At 18.0% G+C, this 15402-nt stretch overlaps 6 protein-coding genes across 6 annotated transcripts; 1 reads left to right on the top strand and 5 right to left on the bottom strand.

Annotated features, from left to right (window-relative positions):
- Nucleotides 1–443: 443 nt before the first annotated feature.
- PADL01_1335400 (conserved Plasmodium membrane protein, unknown function) lies at nucleotides 444–1418 on the bottom strand (the record flags this gene model as incomplete). The annotated part of the gene is made up of 1 exon (XM_028683908.1): nucleotides 444–1418. One exon carries the CDS (start codon nucleotides 1416–1418, stop codon nucleotides 444–446), a length of 975 nt encoding a protein of 324 aa, XP_028540039.1.
- A 627-nt stretch (nucleotides 1419–2045) lies between these two features.
- Nucleotides 2046–3418, bottom strand: PADL01_1335300 (conserved Plasmodium protein, unknown function; the record flags this gene model as incomplete). The annotated part of the gene is made up of 5 exons (XM_028683907.1): nucleotides 2046–2084; nucleotides 2194–2305; nucleotides 2440–2487; nucleotides 2638–2718; nucleotides 2808–3418. The coding sequence occupies 5 exons, from the start codon at nucleotides 3416–3418 to the stop codon at nucleotides 2046–2048; spliced, it is 891 nt and encodes a 296-aa protein (XP_028540038.1).
- A 1135-nt stretch (nucleotides 3419–4553) lies between these two features.
- Nucleotides 4554–5457, bottom strand: PADL01_1335200 (conserved Plasmodium protein, unknown function; the record flags this gene model as incomplete). The annotated part of the gene is made up of 3 exons (XM_028683906.1): nucleotides 4554–4742; nucleotides 4969–5204; nucleotides 5418–5457. The coding sequence occupies 3 exons, from the start codon at nucleotides 5455–5457 to the stop codon at nucleotides 4554–4556; spliced, it is 465 nt and encodes a 154-aa protein (XP_028540037.1).
- A 691-nt stretch (nucleotides 5458–6148) lies between these two features.
- PADL01_1335100 (conserved Plasmodium protein, unknown function) lies at nucleotides 6149–7706 on the bottom strand (the record flags this gene model as incomplete). The annotated part of the gene is made up of 3 exons (XM_028683905.1): nucleotides 6149–6265; nucleotides 6476–7200; nucleotides 7349–7706. 3 exons carry the CDS (start codon nucleotides 7704–7706, stop codon nucleotides 6149–6151), a joined length of 1200 nt encoding a protein of 399 aa, XP_028540036.1.
- A 2843-nt stretch (nucleotides 7707–10549) lies between these two features.
- Nucleotides 10550–12226, top strand: PADL01_1335000 (sporozoite surface protein 2; the record flags this gene model as incomplete). Its single annotated transcript, XM_028683904.1, has 1 exon — nucleotides 10550–12226. The coding sequence occupies one exon, from the start codon at nucleotides 10550–10552 to the stop codon at nucleotides 12224–12226; it is 1677 nt and encodes a 558-aa protein (XP_028540035.1).
- A 757-nt stretch (nucleotides 12227–12983) lies between these two features.
- PADL01_1334900 (conserved Plasmodium protein, unknown function) lies at nucleotides 12984–14822 on the bottom strand (the record flags this gene model as incomplete). Its single annotated transcript, XM_028683902.1, has 1 exon — nucleotides 12984–14822. The coding sequence occupies one exon, from the start codon at nucleotides 14820–14822 to the stop codon at nucleotides 12984–12986; it is 1839 nt and encodes a 612-aa protein (XP_028540034.1).
- Between the last annotated feature and the right edge of the window lie 580 nt (nucleotides 14823–15402).

Here is a 15402-nt window from a genome sequence, read left to right as displayed (position 1 = left end):
TTTATGTAATGTATAAATATATATATATATATATATATATATTTTAATTAACCTTGATCATATACACAAACATACACACAAGAACAAAAAAAATGAAAATGTATAAAATATTTTTTTAATTTTTCTTATAATGTATAATAATCCCTCATATATATATATATATATATATATATATATATATATATATATATATATATATTTATAAACACCCTTTTATTATATAATATTATGAACCAATTTTATTTTATTTTAATTTATTTTTATATGAATCATATTTTTGATATATTTATAATTTTATTCATTTTACACTTTATTAAAAAAGAAAAAAACAAATTAAAAATATTTTAATTCAAGTTGTTTTATTTTATTTTATTTTTTTGTTTTTTTTCTTGTCCATAAGGAACAATATATATATATATATTTATATATATATAAAAGTTTTATCAAAAATTATAATTTATAAAGTTGTATATATAATAAAATAAAGTAATTGTTAATATAGTAGATGTAAATGAGAAGAAACCGTAAAATATTATAAGAAAGAAGAAAATTTCATCAAAACTAAAATATGAAAATACAAAGGAAATATTTTTATAGAGAGTTTTATATTTTAAGTATATTCTTTTACTTAATGTAAAATTTAAATAGATATGTAACCAATAAAATAAAGTATTATATATATTAAAGCAATAAATTAAATTGATATATGCATTGATATAAAGAATAATTTTTTTCAATTTCTTATTTCTTGCTTTAAGAAAAAATATATATAATAAAAGAGATGTGATAATAACAATCGTAAAAGTATTTAATACTATATTATATATATTATTCAATTGAAGATCAATTATATAATGAAAAAAGAAGAATATATAATATAGTACAAAAAAGAAATTTAAAACAAATTTTGTTCTGTCTTTTTTATTTAACATTTTCTTTACTTTTTGATCATCATATTTTAATTTTTTCTTTTTTGTTGAAATATAATTATTTTCATTTATTCCTTGATTTTTATTTACAAATGTATTATGATGTACATGTACATTTTCACTATCACTATATATTTTTTTATTTATTTCAATACTTAGTTTTTTTCTTATTTTATATTCATTAAATGATAAATCCCTTAAATTATCTTTTTTTTTCCTTCCCTTTTTATTTTTTTTAATAGCATCAATATAATCATATGATATATCAGTATATACATTTTGAGAAATATCACTAATGTCACCGTTTTCTTTTTTCATTTTCTTATTGATTTTTTTATCTTTTTTATTATTATCCTTTTCTTTTTTCATCTCCATTTTATTTTTTTTATCTACTTTATTAAATTCCTCTTTTTCATTCTTTCTTCTATACAGGTTATTGTTTCTATATTTCTCATAAACCTTATCATAATCTCCATATAACTTATCCATTTAAAAGGGACACCAATTATAACACATACGAATATATAAATATATGTATAATATATATAGTTAATTATTTTTATATATCCTTATTTTAACGTCTATTATGTTATACATATATATATATATATATATATATATATTTGACATGTATTATATTTTCTAAGCTTATTATTTTTTTATTCATAATTATGTTTCATATGATAAAATAAATACAATATGGTTCATTACATATCTTTTTGTAAAAGAAGAATAGATTAAGACTTGAATCACAAAAAAGAAAGTTTTTATATTAAAAAATAAAAAAAAAAATTGAAAATATAAAAAAATATATATATATAGCATATATATTAGTATGTATATATATATATATATATATTAATGTGTGTAAAAATATACAAATACATAAACATAATAATATATACAATTTTCTAGATCCTTTTTTTAGATTTTATACCATACAAAATTTTCACATATGTAAATATATGCACAATGCATTGGAAAAATTAAAAATCTTATAAAGGTTGAAAAATATAACAAATAAAAAACTTACATGAAAATAAAAAAAGAGATTATTTTTTTTTAATGAATTAAAAGGGTTAGAAAATTATTTCTCCTTTTGTCTTTTTTTATTTTTTATTTTGTGTCATCGCTTATTTGTGGAACACAAACTCCCTAAAAAAAAAAATAATAAAATAAAATAAAAATAAGGAATATCTTATAAAATGAAAAAAATATATTATATAATTAAATGTATACATATATATATATATATATTATTTACTCCTGCTTTTGATTTCCACAAAATTTTCGGCATTTCATGTGGATCATAAAACGTTTTTGAATTTTCAAAAGTTTGCTCAATATTATCTTCATCCTCTGATGTGTTTTCGTATCTGTTAAATATAAGGCATATACATATATTTTTTATACACAAAATAATATATTTTTTTTTTTTTTTTTTATAAAACATTTACATATTTCTTATTTCAAATAAAATATCCATTATATTTTTTCCATTTCTAATTACCTATCATGTTTCCATCTATCATTTAAATCATTATGCTCAACATTTTTTCTATAATAACAAAAAAAAAAAAAAAAAAAAAAAAAAAAAAATACTACTATATATATATATATATATATATATATATATAAATGTAGATTTATTTACTTATTGTGTTCTTAATTTTCATTCTTTAATATTTTTTCTTATATTATTGTATACCTGTATGTTTTCTTTTCTTTCTTTTCATAGGCTAATAATAAAGGATTAAAAGGATCCTTTGGTATATTCTCATCAACCATACTATAAAATAATAATATTATACATACAATAATTTTTTTTTTTTATTGTATTTTCATATTTATATATATTATATTTATAATATAACTAACCTTTTATAACTACCTTCGGAGTTTCTATATTTTTCTTTTTTGTTTCTTTTATCTTTTCTCCTTTCATAACTTTCTGAACTTGATGAGGATGTATATTTTCTTTTTTTTCTTGTGGATTTCTTCCTTTCTCTATTTTTTCTAACATGATGGTGTGATTCTTTGTTTCTCTTTTTTGTATCAATGTCTGTGTGTTTTTTTTTTTTTCTATCTTTTTCTTTATCATTTATATCTTCACTATCGCTATTATTTTCTATATCACTATTATTTTTCCTATCACTATCATTTCCTCGATCAATCTTATTTTCTTCATAACTATTATTTTCTTTCTTCTCATACTTTTCTTTTTCCTTATATATGTCCCTTTTGTTTTCTTTCTTTTTCCTTTTTTTTTCTTTTTTAATTTTCTTTATAACTTCTTCATACAAATCTGAATCAATTCCTGAACTATTAGTAATTGTAGAAACAGAAACATCGCTTAAACAAATTTCATAATTATCTTGATTATTTTTTGAATCTTGTGTATGTGAATTTTTATTTATTTCTTCCACGATACTTTTTTTTTTATTTTGTATAGTAGTAGGAACAGATTTATTGGCTGTGTATTCCTTCATCTTATGGCATATTATATATATGTGTGTAGATATAATATATTTCACATTTATTTTTAATTATATTTTGTTATGTTTTAAGTCTTTAATGAATATCCATCATAGGCATTACATATATATATATATGTATGCACATATGTACTCTTATCCTTTTTGCAATGAAATACGTAAAATAAATATTATAAAATATAAAATATATATATATATATATATATTTACAATAAAAATAGGTGAATGATAATCCTAATGTGACAAACACAACGATCAATTTAATTTATAATATAATATATATATACTTTTTTTGTATAAATTATGCATAAGTTTCCTTAAATTTTGGAGAAAAAAAAAAAAAAAAAAAAAAAAAAGAATAATTACATAAATATTATTATCTTCTATTCGATTTCAAACCTTTTAATATGATATTTAACATAGTTTTAACTTTTGCCATATTTTTTCTTCTAAACATATATTTTATATTTTTCAAATTTTTCATTTTTATGATATTTTTCACTTTTTTCAATTTTAAGATATTATTCATTCTCATTAATTTAATCATATGTTTCATTCCAAACATTTTCAATACATTTCTTTTAAATATTTTATAATAAGGGGTTCTTATGTTCCTTAAGATAATTTAGTTTTATATTTATAAAAATATTTTCAAAAGAATTTTTTCGTGGGACAAAAAAAAAAAAAAAAAAAATATATATATATAAATAAACAAATATAATTTAAAAAGAAAAAAATAATATAAAAATGAAAATGACAAGTTCAAAATAAATAATATATAATTTTGATCATTATATATTTTATGTTTCCATATATATATAATATATATATGTATATTTTATATTAATATATTTTAGTACAAAGTTATTTCACCAAAAAAAAAATTCTTTTATAAAATAAATCATATATATAATATTATATATTTGTATTCATGTAATAGATGAAATTCTTCTAAGGAGAATAATTAATACACATAAAAAAAAAAAATAATAAATAAATAAATAAATAGTGTTAACAAAGTTATAAATATATATATATATATATATATATATTTATATATATATATTTTTAAGTATAAACTTTCATTTTTTTCTCTCGCTCTTTTTTTCTTTTCTTTTTTTTTTAATTATTATAATTTCTTTCTGAATTCTTCCAATTGATGCTTAATAACTTCCATATTTTTTAGCAATGATATAAATTCGTTTTTATTAAAACAAATTATATTTTTATTTTTACAACATATGAACAAATTCGTTTCTGTTTCTCTAACTCCTTTAATTCTATTGTATATAAACATTTTGCGTCCAAATAATCCTAGCTATATATTTTTTTAAACATTATTTTGTAATTATATAAAAAAATAAAAAATATATATATATATATGTATATGATATAATAATTATATATATTATTAGAAAATTTTTTTTATATAATTATATATACTAAATATGTATAACATAAAAAAATTTAGAGATATGTATATATAAATAAATATCATATAATATTATGAATTCAGTATTTATATATATATATTATGTTGCTACCTTTTCGTCGTCCGTAACTTTTATCCTATTTACTGGTGGCCATCCTGAATAAAAATTATATCCTTTTCTTTTTGTTTCCTTTTTTACAATTTCTCTAAATTTCTTTAATGAGCTTTTCAAAGTATTTTTTTCCTTCATGTTTTTTAATACTTCATAATTATCATAAATGTCTATGACGTTTTTACTTTCTTTATTTAATGGATTTATTGTGCTAAGGAAAACTTTTCTATCATTGTCTAATAAAATAAAACACACAGAACATTATTATAATATTTACATATATATATATATATATATATATATATATATATATATATATCAATCTTTTAACATGATAAATAAATATACATTTACATAAATGTTATTTCACTCTTTTTTTTAAAGCCTTATTATTATTTTATAAAAATATTATTCTAAATTATACATATATTATTTTATTGAAATATTACTTATTATATTCTTGATAACATTCTGAGGACGAAACATCATCACTTTGTACTTTCAGAACATTTAAAATAAGAAACATATATATATGTATATATTATATTATATGTATTTTTATTTTTTTTTAAATGTTATTAATATAGTAGGTTCATACAATTCCATTTTTTTGTTATTCAAAAAGTATAAAATATTATATATACTTATATTTTGAATTCTTTTTTTTTTTTTTTTTTTTTACAATAAAAAATTACGAGTGTATCAAATTTATATGATTTTTTTTTTTAATAATCTATTATTTTTATTCGTTCTTATTTTATTTTAAAGGGATAATCATATTGAAAAGATATATTAAATATATGTACATAGTAAAATTAAAATTTTTCTTAACATAGAAAATAAAAATATTTAAAAACAAAAACATATTTTAATTAGAATATTATATATCTACTTTTATTATTAGTATTGTATGTGTATATAATACCACAGGGAGTTTTATTAAAAAAATAAAATGAATATTATATATATATATATATATATATATATATATATATATATTATTTATTTATAATATAATATTTAAAAATTTCAAAAAAATATTAATTCATATATTTTTATTGCCAGATTAATATATTTACAAATACAAAATTAATAAATGTATTCCATAAAAAAAAAAAAAAAAAAAAAATTCATACATATAAAAATTAAAATGGAAACAAATAATATTAAAAAATTTATTTTACATAATATTAAAATTTCCTTCTCCTTCGAATGTGTTCAAATGATACAGGCATTCTTTATTTTCTTCCAGGTTCATACATATTTCGGATGTTGTGCTTTTCAATTGTGTTATATCCTATACAAAAAAAATTAAATAAAATAAAATATAAAAATTCAAATAATATATGATTAAATAAAAAATATAAAAAAGCACACACAACATATATATATATGAGCACATACGTTTTGTACTCTTATGTTTAATCATTTAAAAAAGGAAAAAAATTTTCTTTTTTCATTTTCTTTCCTTTTATTCATATAAATATTAAAATATTTTTTATCCTACCTCTTCGTTCTTTTCTAATACATTTTTCAAGTTAGTTGTATATTCATTATCATAATATTTAAATTTTTGTATATTTTTCTTTTCTTTAATTATATCAGTTATATTTTGATTAATTTTTTGTAATTGGTTATCTATATTAAATGAATTAAAGAAATCTAATATTTCTATTAATTTAATTTTATTATATTCATATTTGTTCGAGAAAAAAACAGAATTGTTTTTTAAAATAAAAAGCTTATCTAATATATCAAGTCTAAATAAAATTCTTTGAATAATTCTTTGTGCTTTAATTTTAATTTCTTGGAAATTATTTTTTATAATATTTAAAATAAACAAAAGATTTTCATTATTTTTTTTAATCGTTAATTTTTTCTTTTTAAGAATTTTTATATGCTTTTCTTGATCACATAAAATCATTTTTATTTTATCCATATCATATATTGGTACTATACAATAATTATTTTTATCTGGATTTTTTTCTAGAGCTTTAATATATTTGCTTAAAATTTCTTTAGAAATTAAATATTCATGTGTATAAATATTATCATTCCATAATAAATTACAAAAAGATCCTAAGAGTAAAGAATTCAACACACGGTTTTTTGATTCACTCTTATCATCTTTCAAATATATAAAATTCATGACATATGGATTCTTTTCATAAATGAAAGTCTCTAAGTAGGACTTGCACAGAAAGATTTTACCCAGTTTCATTGATATCTCCTCTATAAAGAAAAGGAAATATATAAATATATAAAAAATATATACATAAATATATATATATATATATATATATATATAATACACTCACATATACATTTATTTTTCTATTATATTTACTAATATATAAATACACTTAAAAAATTTACATACCACATAATTGTTCTGTTAAAGACTTTCTTATTTTTAATGAACTATTAAAGTTCAATTTATTTTCAAATGTCATATTTTCATTTTGACTAATATTTTGTAACTCATTATTAAATACACTATTTTTTAATTCTTCCTGTGATTTATTCTGTGTATTATTCACACTGTTGATATTTATTTGTGGTAATAAAGTTTTTGTGCTATTTTCATTCGACACATTCATATTTTGAGATAAATTTAAATTGTTATTCACATGATAATTTAAATATGATAAATTATTACTTACGTCATTTCCTCCATTTAACAATATATTTTTTTTGTCACTAATAGAATTATTGAAACCGATATTCCCTTTTTCCATTTTTTTATTTCTTTTTTAATAATAATAATAAATATATAAATATTATATTATAAAATGGACAAAAGGTTTACAACAACAACAAAAAAAAAAAAAAAAAAAAAAAAAAAAAAATTCTCAATATTTTATATACATTTTATAATATATATGTATTTATAAATTATTACATTACAATATAAATAAAAGGTACATATATAATAATAAACCAATATAAAATTATTAAAAAAATTATATATATATATATATTATAATTATTTATCTTTTTTATTTCAAAACATATATAAATACATGTATATATATAATAATATTGCAAATGGAACAATATTAAGAAGGAATAAATAAATATATTAAATATATATATATATATATATATATATTTTTATTGTGATATAAATTATATATACATATAATATATAAATATCTCTGCGATTATGAGGATTATTTATTTATAATAATTTAAAAAAAAAATTATTTTAAAAATGACTAAAAATAAAATAATTCATAAAGTTTTATATTAAATAAGATTATATATAGAAAAATACAAAAAAAAAAATTAATTACAAAAAAATATATTTTTTTATATATTTTATAAAACTCATTTTCTTTTTTTTTTATTCTTAATTTTTTACATCCAAAAAAAAAAAAAAAAAAAAAAAAAAAAAAAAATAATATATATATAAAATATATATATATATATAATTTATATGCATATAAAACGAATACGTATATTTTTTTTTTTTTTGGCTTTAAAAAAAATAAAATTTGTTGCGCTTAATAAAAAATACTATATTCTGTTTTTATATGATTTTATTTTATAATTTATTTTGAGAAAATAATTTATAAAATCATATTATATAAATATTAATTGAATGAAATATTTATTTTTTTATATATTTTTAATTATCATTAATTTTATTTAACTATATAAAATTATTTTATTTTTAGAATGTACAGAGAACCATAACCATAAAAAGAATATATTTATTTATTATTTATTATTTATTATTTATTTTTTTATTTATATATTATAATGTATATAATAGTATGATTAAAATAAAAAGATAAATGTTTAAATGTAGAAATACCAGTTTAATATAAATAAATCCAAAGAACAAATATATATGAATAATATTATTATGTATATATTTTTATTATTATATGATTAGATTACATTGTTTTGAATATTATTCGCATATATATGTTTTTCCTTTTAACTAAAAAAGTGGAAAAAATGTAATTTATTATTCATAATTTTTTTTTTTTTTTTTTTTTTTTTTCGTAATAAATAAAACTTATAAAAAAATTTTCATGTTATTAAAGATGAAAAAGGTATAAATTAAATAGTTCAAATGGAATAATACACACTGAAAATAAAAAGGACATTATAATTACAACATCTATTGTTTTACGTTCTGTTCTGAGGGAATTATTTTTTTTTGGTAAATTGATATATTAGTATGTATTACTTTCCATTCAATTATATAATTCATCTTTCGATATGGGATCAAATTCGTTGTGTAAAAATAAAATGATCATAAAAAGGATTTATATATATATATATATATATATATATATATATATATATATATCATTCAGTGTAGTCTTCTACTCAGCTTGTTGACATTATTTAATGCTTATTATATTCTCTACTTTGTGCTTTATTAAAACATAATATCATAGAAAATGTACCAGCATGTAATAATAATGTCCACTTATAAAATAATAAATGTTACAAGACCCAAATTTTAATAATTCACATGCATAATAATAAATATTATTAAAATAAAAATAAATGAGTTGCCTTATGTTTTATTAAGTTATTATTTTTATTTTTTTATTTTATTTTTTTTTTTTTTAAGAGATGCATTTTAAAATATATAAATAAGTTATATTTTCTTTTTTCACCCAATTTTTTTTGAACATTTATTTTATTATTTTTACATGTATATTATATGAGGCGTCTTTTTTTTTTTTTTTTTTTAAGACAACATGCATTTGAATAAATCTGATTCTCTTGAATATTAAATATACAACAGTTGCATAGATGTATATTTACACATTTACAAAAAGCATTAATTTTGATCTTTTGGAAAGTTTCAAAAGCTTTATTTTAATATATTATATATATATATTTATATATATATGAATTATAAAAATTATATACGAACCTTTTCCATTTTTCTGATGTCTTTTTTTTTTTTTTTTATTTCTTTTAGTTATTATTATATAAGATGTTCACAATATTATATATATTTTAACGAAATTTTGAAATATAAAAACATCTTTTCTTTAAATTTTATTGTTTTCATTTTTTGTTACTGTTGTGATTTTTTTCTTTTTTTTTTTGTTTCAAAATAATTTTTAAAAAGAATTGGTATTAATATTGTAATTTTTGCTTTTTTATTTATTTATTTTATATATATATATATATGTATATATATACACACATATATATTTTTTGTGTAAATTACAACTTAAAAAAAAGGTATAAACTGAATATTTGATCTTACCTTAGTTTTTAAGTTAAAAATATACTTTGTTTATATTAAGATCTTTAACATTACTTTATACATAATTTTTGTAATATATATATATATATATATATTTTATATGAACAACCTCTATATACATAACATTGTTCTTATATATAATATATTTTGTTTGTGAATTTATATATATTTATATCTATATATGAAATCACACCAAATAAATTATACTTATATCATTATATCCCTGTTTATATAATATATGATTATATAATTTTGTATGTGCATGGGTACAAGAAAATATAGTATTTTAAGGTATAATATATTTGTTTTAGTATTATTATTAAAATTGTAAAAATAATGAATTATCTTTGGAATGTAAAATATTTAGTCATCGTGTTTTTGATTTTCTTTGATATATTTCTAGTGAAAGGTAGCGATGTACAAAATATAGTAGACGAAGTAAAATATCGTGAAGAAGTATGTAACGATGAGTTAGATCTGTATCTTTTGATGGACTGTTCTGGAAGTATACGTCGTCAAAATTGGGTGAACCATGCAGTACCACTAGCTATGAAATTAATAAAACAATTAAATCTGAGTGAAAAGGCAATTCACTTATATGCTAATATTTTTTCAAACAATGCAAAAGAAATTATAAGATTACATAGTGATGCATCTAAAAACAAAGGGAAGGCTTTAGATATTATAAAGTCACTCTTAGGAACAAATCTTCCATATGGTAGAACAAACTTAAGTGATGCACTCTTACAAGTAACAAAACATTTAAATGACAAAATCAATAGACCAAATGCAAATCAATTAGTTGTTATATTAACAGATGGTATTCCAGATAGTATACAAGATTCATTAAGAGAAGCAAGAAGATTAAATGATAATGGTGTTAAAATAGCTGTCTTTGGTATTGGACAAGGTATTAATGTAGCATTCAATAGATTTCTTGTAGGTTGTCATCCATCCGATGGTAAATGTAGCTTGTACGCTGATTCTGCATGGGAAAATGTAAAAAATGTTATCGGACCCTTTATGAAAGCTGTTTGTGTTGAAGTGGAAAAAACTGCAAATTGTGGTGTTTGGGGAGAATGGTCTCCATGTAGTGTAACTTGTGGTAAAGGTACCAGGTCAAGAAGAAGAGAAATCTTACACGAAGGATGTACAAGTGAATTACAAGAAGAATGTGAAGAAGAAAGTTGTCCTACTAAATCGGCACCATTAGATGTTCCAGAAGAACCTGAAGATGATCAACCTAGACCAAGAGGAGATAATTTTACAATCGAAAAACCAGGCGATCATGTAATAGATAATTATCCTAAAGATCCTTCACCAAATCCAGAAGAAGGAAAAGGTGAAAATCAAGTCCAATTTGATGTAGATGAAAATCCAGAAAACCCACCAATTTCTGACGTACCTCAACAAGAACCAAATGTACCTGAAGATTCAGAAAAAGAAGTACCTTCTGATGTTCCAGAAAAACCACAAGACGATCGAGAAGAGCCCTCAGATTTTCCAAAAAAACCTGAAAATCAGAACGATGATAACGACAATTTACCAAATGATAAAAATGATAGATATATTCCACACCCACCATTACCTCCAAAAGTTTTGGATAATGAAAGAAATGAAATTGATCAGAAACATAAATATAATAATGAAAATAGGCATTTACCTAATAGCGAAGATAGAGAAACGAGACCACATGGAAGACATAATGAAAATAGATCATACAATAGAAAATATAATGATACTCCAAAATATACTGAAAATGAAGAATATGAAAATGCAGATTATAATAAAAAAAAAGGAGGATCAGATAATAGATATAAAATTGCAGGTGGAATAGCTGGTGGATTAGCTTTACTTGCATGTGCTGGACTTGCTTATAAATTCGTAGTACCAGCAGCTGCTGCACCCTTTGCCGGAGAACCTGCACCTTTTGATGAAGCATTAGGTGAAGAAGATAAAGATTTGGACGAACCTGAACAATTCAGATTACCTGAAGAAAACGATTGGAATTAAATATAATCCTTAAATAATATTTTATGTAATATAGTGAAACACACAACAAAAATAAATAAATAAATAAAATAATATAAAAAATAATAATAAGGATAAAAGGAATAATATGAAATATATAAATATATATTTGTATATAATAGGATTGTTATAAAAATTATATATAATAGTAGAAAGATTAATAGGATTGTGTTAATTCTTTATTTTATTTTATTTTATATTATATTATTTTATTTTTTTTTTTTTTTTTTGTTCTTCTTTTTTCTTTTGGTATATCGCTATAATCTATTTTATTTACAAGGATATATTTTTATTATATATTTTTTTTTTTTTTTTTTTTTTTATTATTTGTTGATTACTTTTATTTATTTTTTATACTCTCTTTAATTTATAATCACTTTTATATCACTAATGATTGTGTTATTATAATATCAATTCGCCATATTTTTATATCTTTATATATTTATTTTATGTTAATTTAAACATTTTAGTAGAATAAAAGAAACCTATAATAAAAAATTTGATAATAACAAAAAAAAAAGAAAAAAAAAATATCATCTTAACATACATTTTTATAATATATAGAAAAAAATTAAGAATATATATATAAAATATATATATATATATATATATATATTAAAATATTAATTACACAAATTTTATGTTTCTTTTTTTTTTTTTTTTTTTTTTGATGAAAATAAAGAAAAACAAAAAAAATGTTTACAAATTAGGTCTACGAAATTAAATTAAATTATTTTAATTAAGAACAAAATATTGATTTAAAAACAAATTGTGGAATTTTTAAAAAATCATCAATTATTTTTGATTCCTGTTTTTCATCATTTTGTTCATTATCCTTATAATCCTTATTTTTAATATTTAATTTTTCGCATATAACTTTAGAAAATTCATAATCGCATATTTGAAAATTTGTATTTAAATCTTCATTTATAATTTCATTAATATAGAATTCAGGATCATAAGTTTTAAACTTTTTTATTAAATCTTTGAATTCATCCATTTCTTTTATACTAAATATATTTTTAATTTTTACATTTTTATTTTCGTTCATTTTACAAAAAAAATAAAATCGATTTTTTTTTTTTAAGTCATTATTAAAATTTATTTGGTTCTTCAGTTCATATTTTTGATATGTCATATTATCAGTATTTTTATTTTGTGAACTATTGAATTGTGTCCAACTTTTTTTCGGAACGTATAAATTGATCAACTCATTTTGTGTTAATAATATTTCGTCTTTATTTAAATTTAACAATTTATTATAAAGTACATATATTTCTTTAAAATGTTCGGAATCTTTATTTTTATGTGTTTTGTCTATATTTATTTTTTCAAAAAGGGATTCATAATATTTTTTATAATATATATATATATCTTGTTCTTTTATTAAAAAATTATTTTTATATAATACAAAATGTGTGTCTTCCTTATTTTTTTCTCTTCTTTTTACACTTCCAAAATCGGAATCATATGATTTATTATCCAAGGAGATACTTTCTTCACTTTTTAAATAATTATTTGAATATATATTATCATCATAAATATTATTATCATAAATATTATTATCATAAATGTTATTATTGGATTTATTTTCAACATATTTATTATTCTGTCCATATTTATTTTTTTTACATCTATTTTCATGTTCATCTTCTATATCATAGTTATCAATCATCTTATTATATAAAAAATCACGTGTAAGTAAGTTAAATTCATTATTCTTTATTTCTTTTATATCATTTTTATCCTTTACATAAAAAGCCCCTTCAAAATTATTTTTGGGTATATACGTTAACCGTATATATCTTTCGTATTCTTTTTGTTCCTTCCTTTTAATTGATATCATATAATTTTGATAAGATAAAATATTGACATATTCATTTTCATAAGCTTCTATATTATCCTGATTAATATTATGATATTCTTCATTTTTCAGTTGTTTTCTCATTTCTTCAAAAATATGAGGCATTTGAGGTCCAATTATTTTATTATTTCCTTTCGTCTCTTTATACTTATTTTCACTTTCATTTTTGAATTCCTTTTGGGTTATTTCTTTGTGTTCATCATTATTTTCAATATGTGAATATATTTGGTCATTATCAGATTGTTTTTTTTGTATATCCTTTTTTATTTGTACATTGACACCAATGGGAATACCATCAATGTAATTATTATTTCTCAATAAAGTATAGGAAAGATTTTCATTAAAAAAGGTAAATGTTATGTCATCTGTAAAATTATGATCTTCTCTATAATTTCGATTAGTAACAATATCTTCATATATATTATCATTTTCATCAATATAATCATATATATTTTTTCTTTCTATATTTTTTACTCTTTTATATATACTCGATATATAATTACAAGGTTTAAATTCATCTTCTTTTTCTTGTTCAGTTGAGTATTTCCTTTTCTTTTGTTCCTTTCTTTCTTTTTTTCTTTTTTCAGAAGCTAATAAATTTTTGTAATATACATAAAAATCATATTCATCATAATGTTTTGTTTTTTTACTAAACTCTTTTTTTATATCATTTAATTTATAATCTGTAAGTTTTGTTCCTAAAAAATCACACATTCTATATAATGTATATAAATAAATTTTACTTTCTTATTATTAACATGATTTATTATAAATAAATAAATAAATATATATATATATATATATATTTATATATAAATATTATGCCATTTGTATTTTAACATATTAGCACAAAAAAAAAAAAAAAAAAAAAAAAAAAAAAAAAAATTAAAAATAAATGTGAATTTAAATGTAAATATTAAACAATAATCATATTATGATTTATGTTTATAAAAAAAAAAAAAAGAAAAATCAAACGATTAAATAAATTAATAAATAAACAAAGAATAGAATAAACAATTGATCGTATATACCTAAATATACTATTGAAGAAATAAATTGTTTTGATAATAATGAAAAGTTAAAAATACATTTCAAATATATATATATATATATATATATATTTATGTGTATATAATAATACACTTAATAATTTCCTATTGTTTATAATATATATTATATATTTAGATTTATTTTTAAACTTATTTATTTATTTATTTTTTTTGTTTAAGTAATTTTTTTAATAACAATTCTGTTATCTTTCGAAATTTTGTTAATTTTTAATATTTTTGAAACG

This window comes from Plasmodium sp. gorilla clade G2 (genome assembly GCF_900097015.1).
Source record: "Plasmodium sp. gorilla clade G2 genome assembly, chromosome: 13".
NCBI classification, from domain to species: domain Eukaryota; phylum Apicomplexa; class Aconoidasida; order Haemosporida; family Plasmodiidae; genus Plasmodium; species Plasmodium adleri (nom. inval.).
This window is presented reverse-complemented; position numbering and strand designations above follow the sequence as displayed.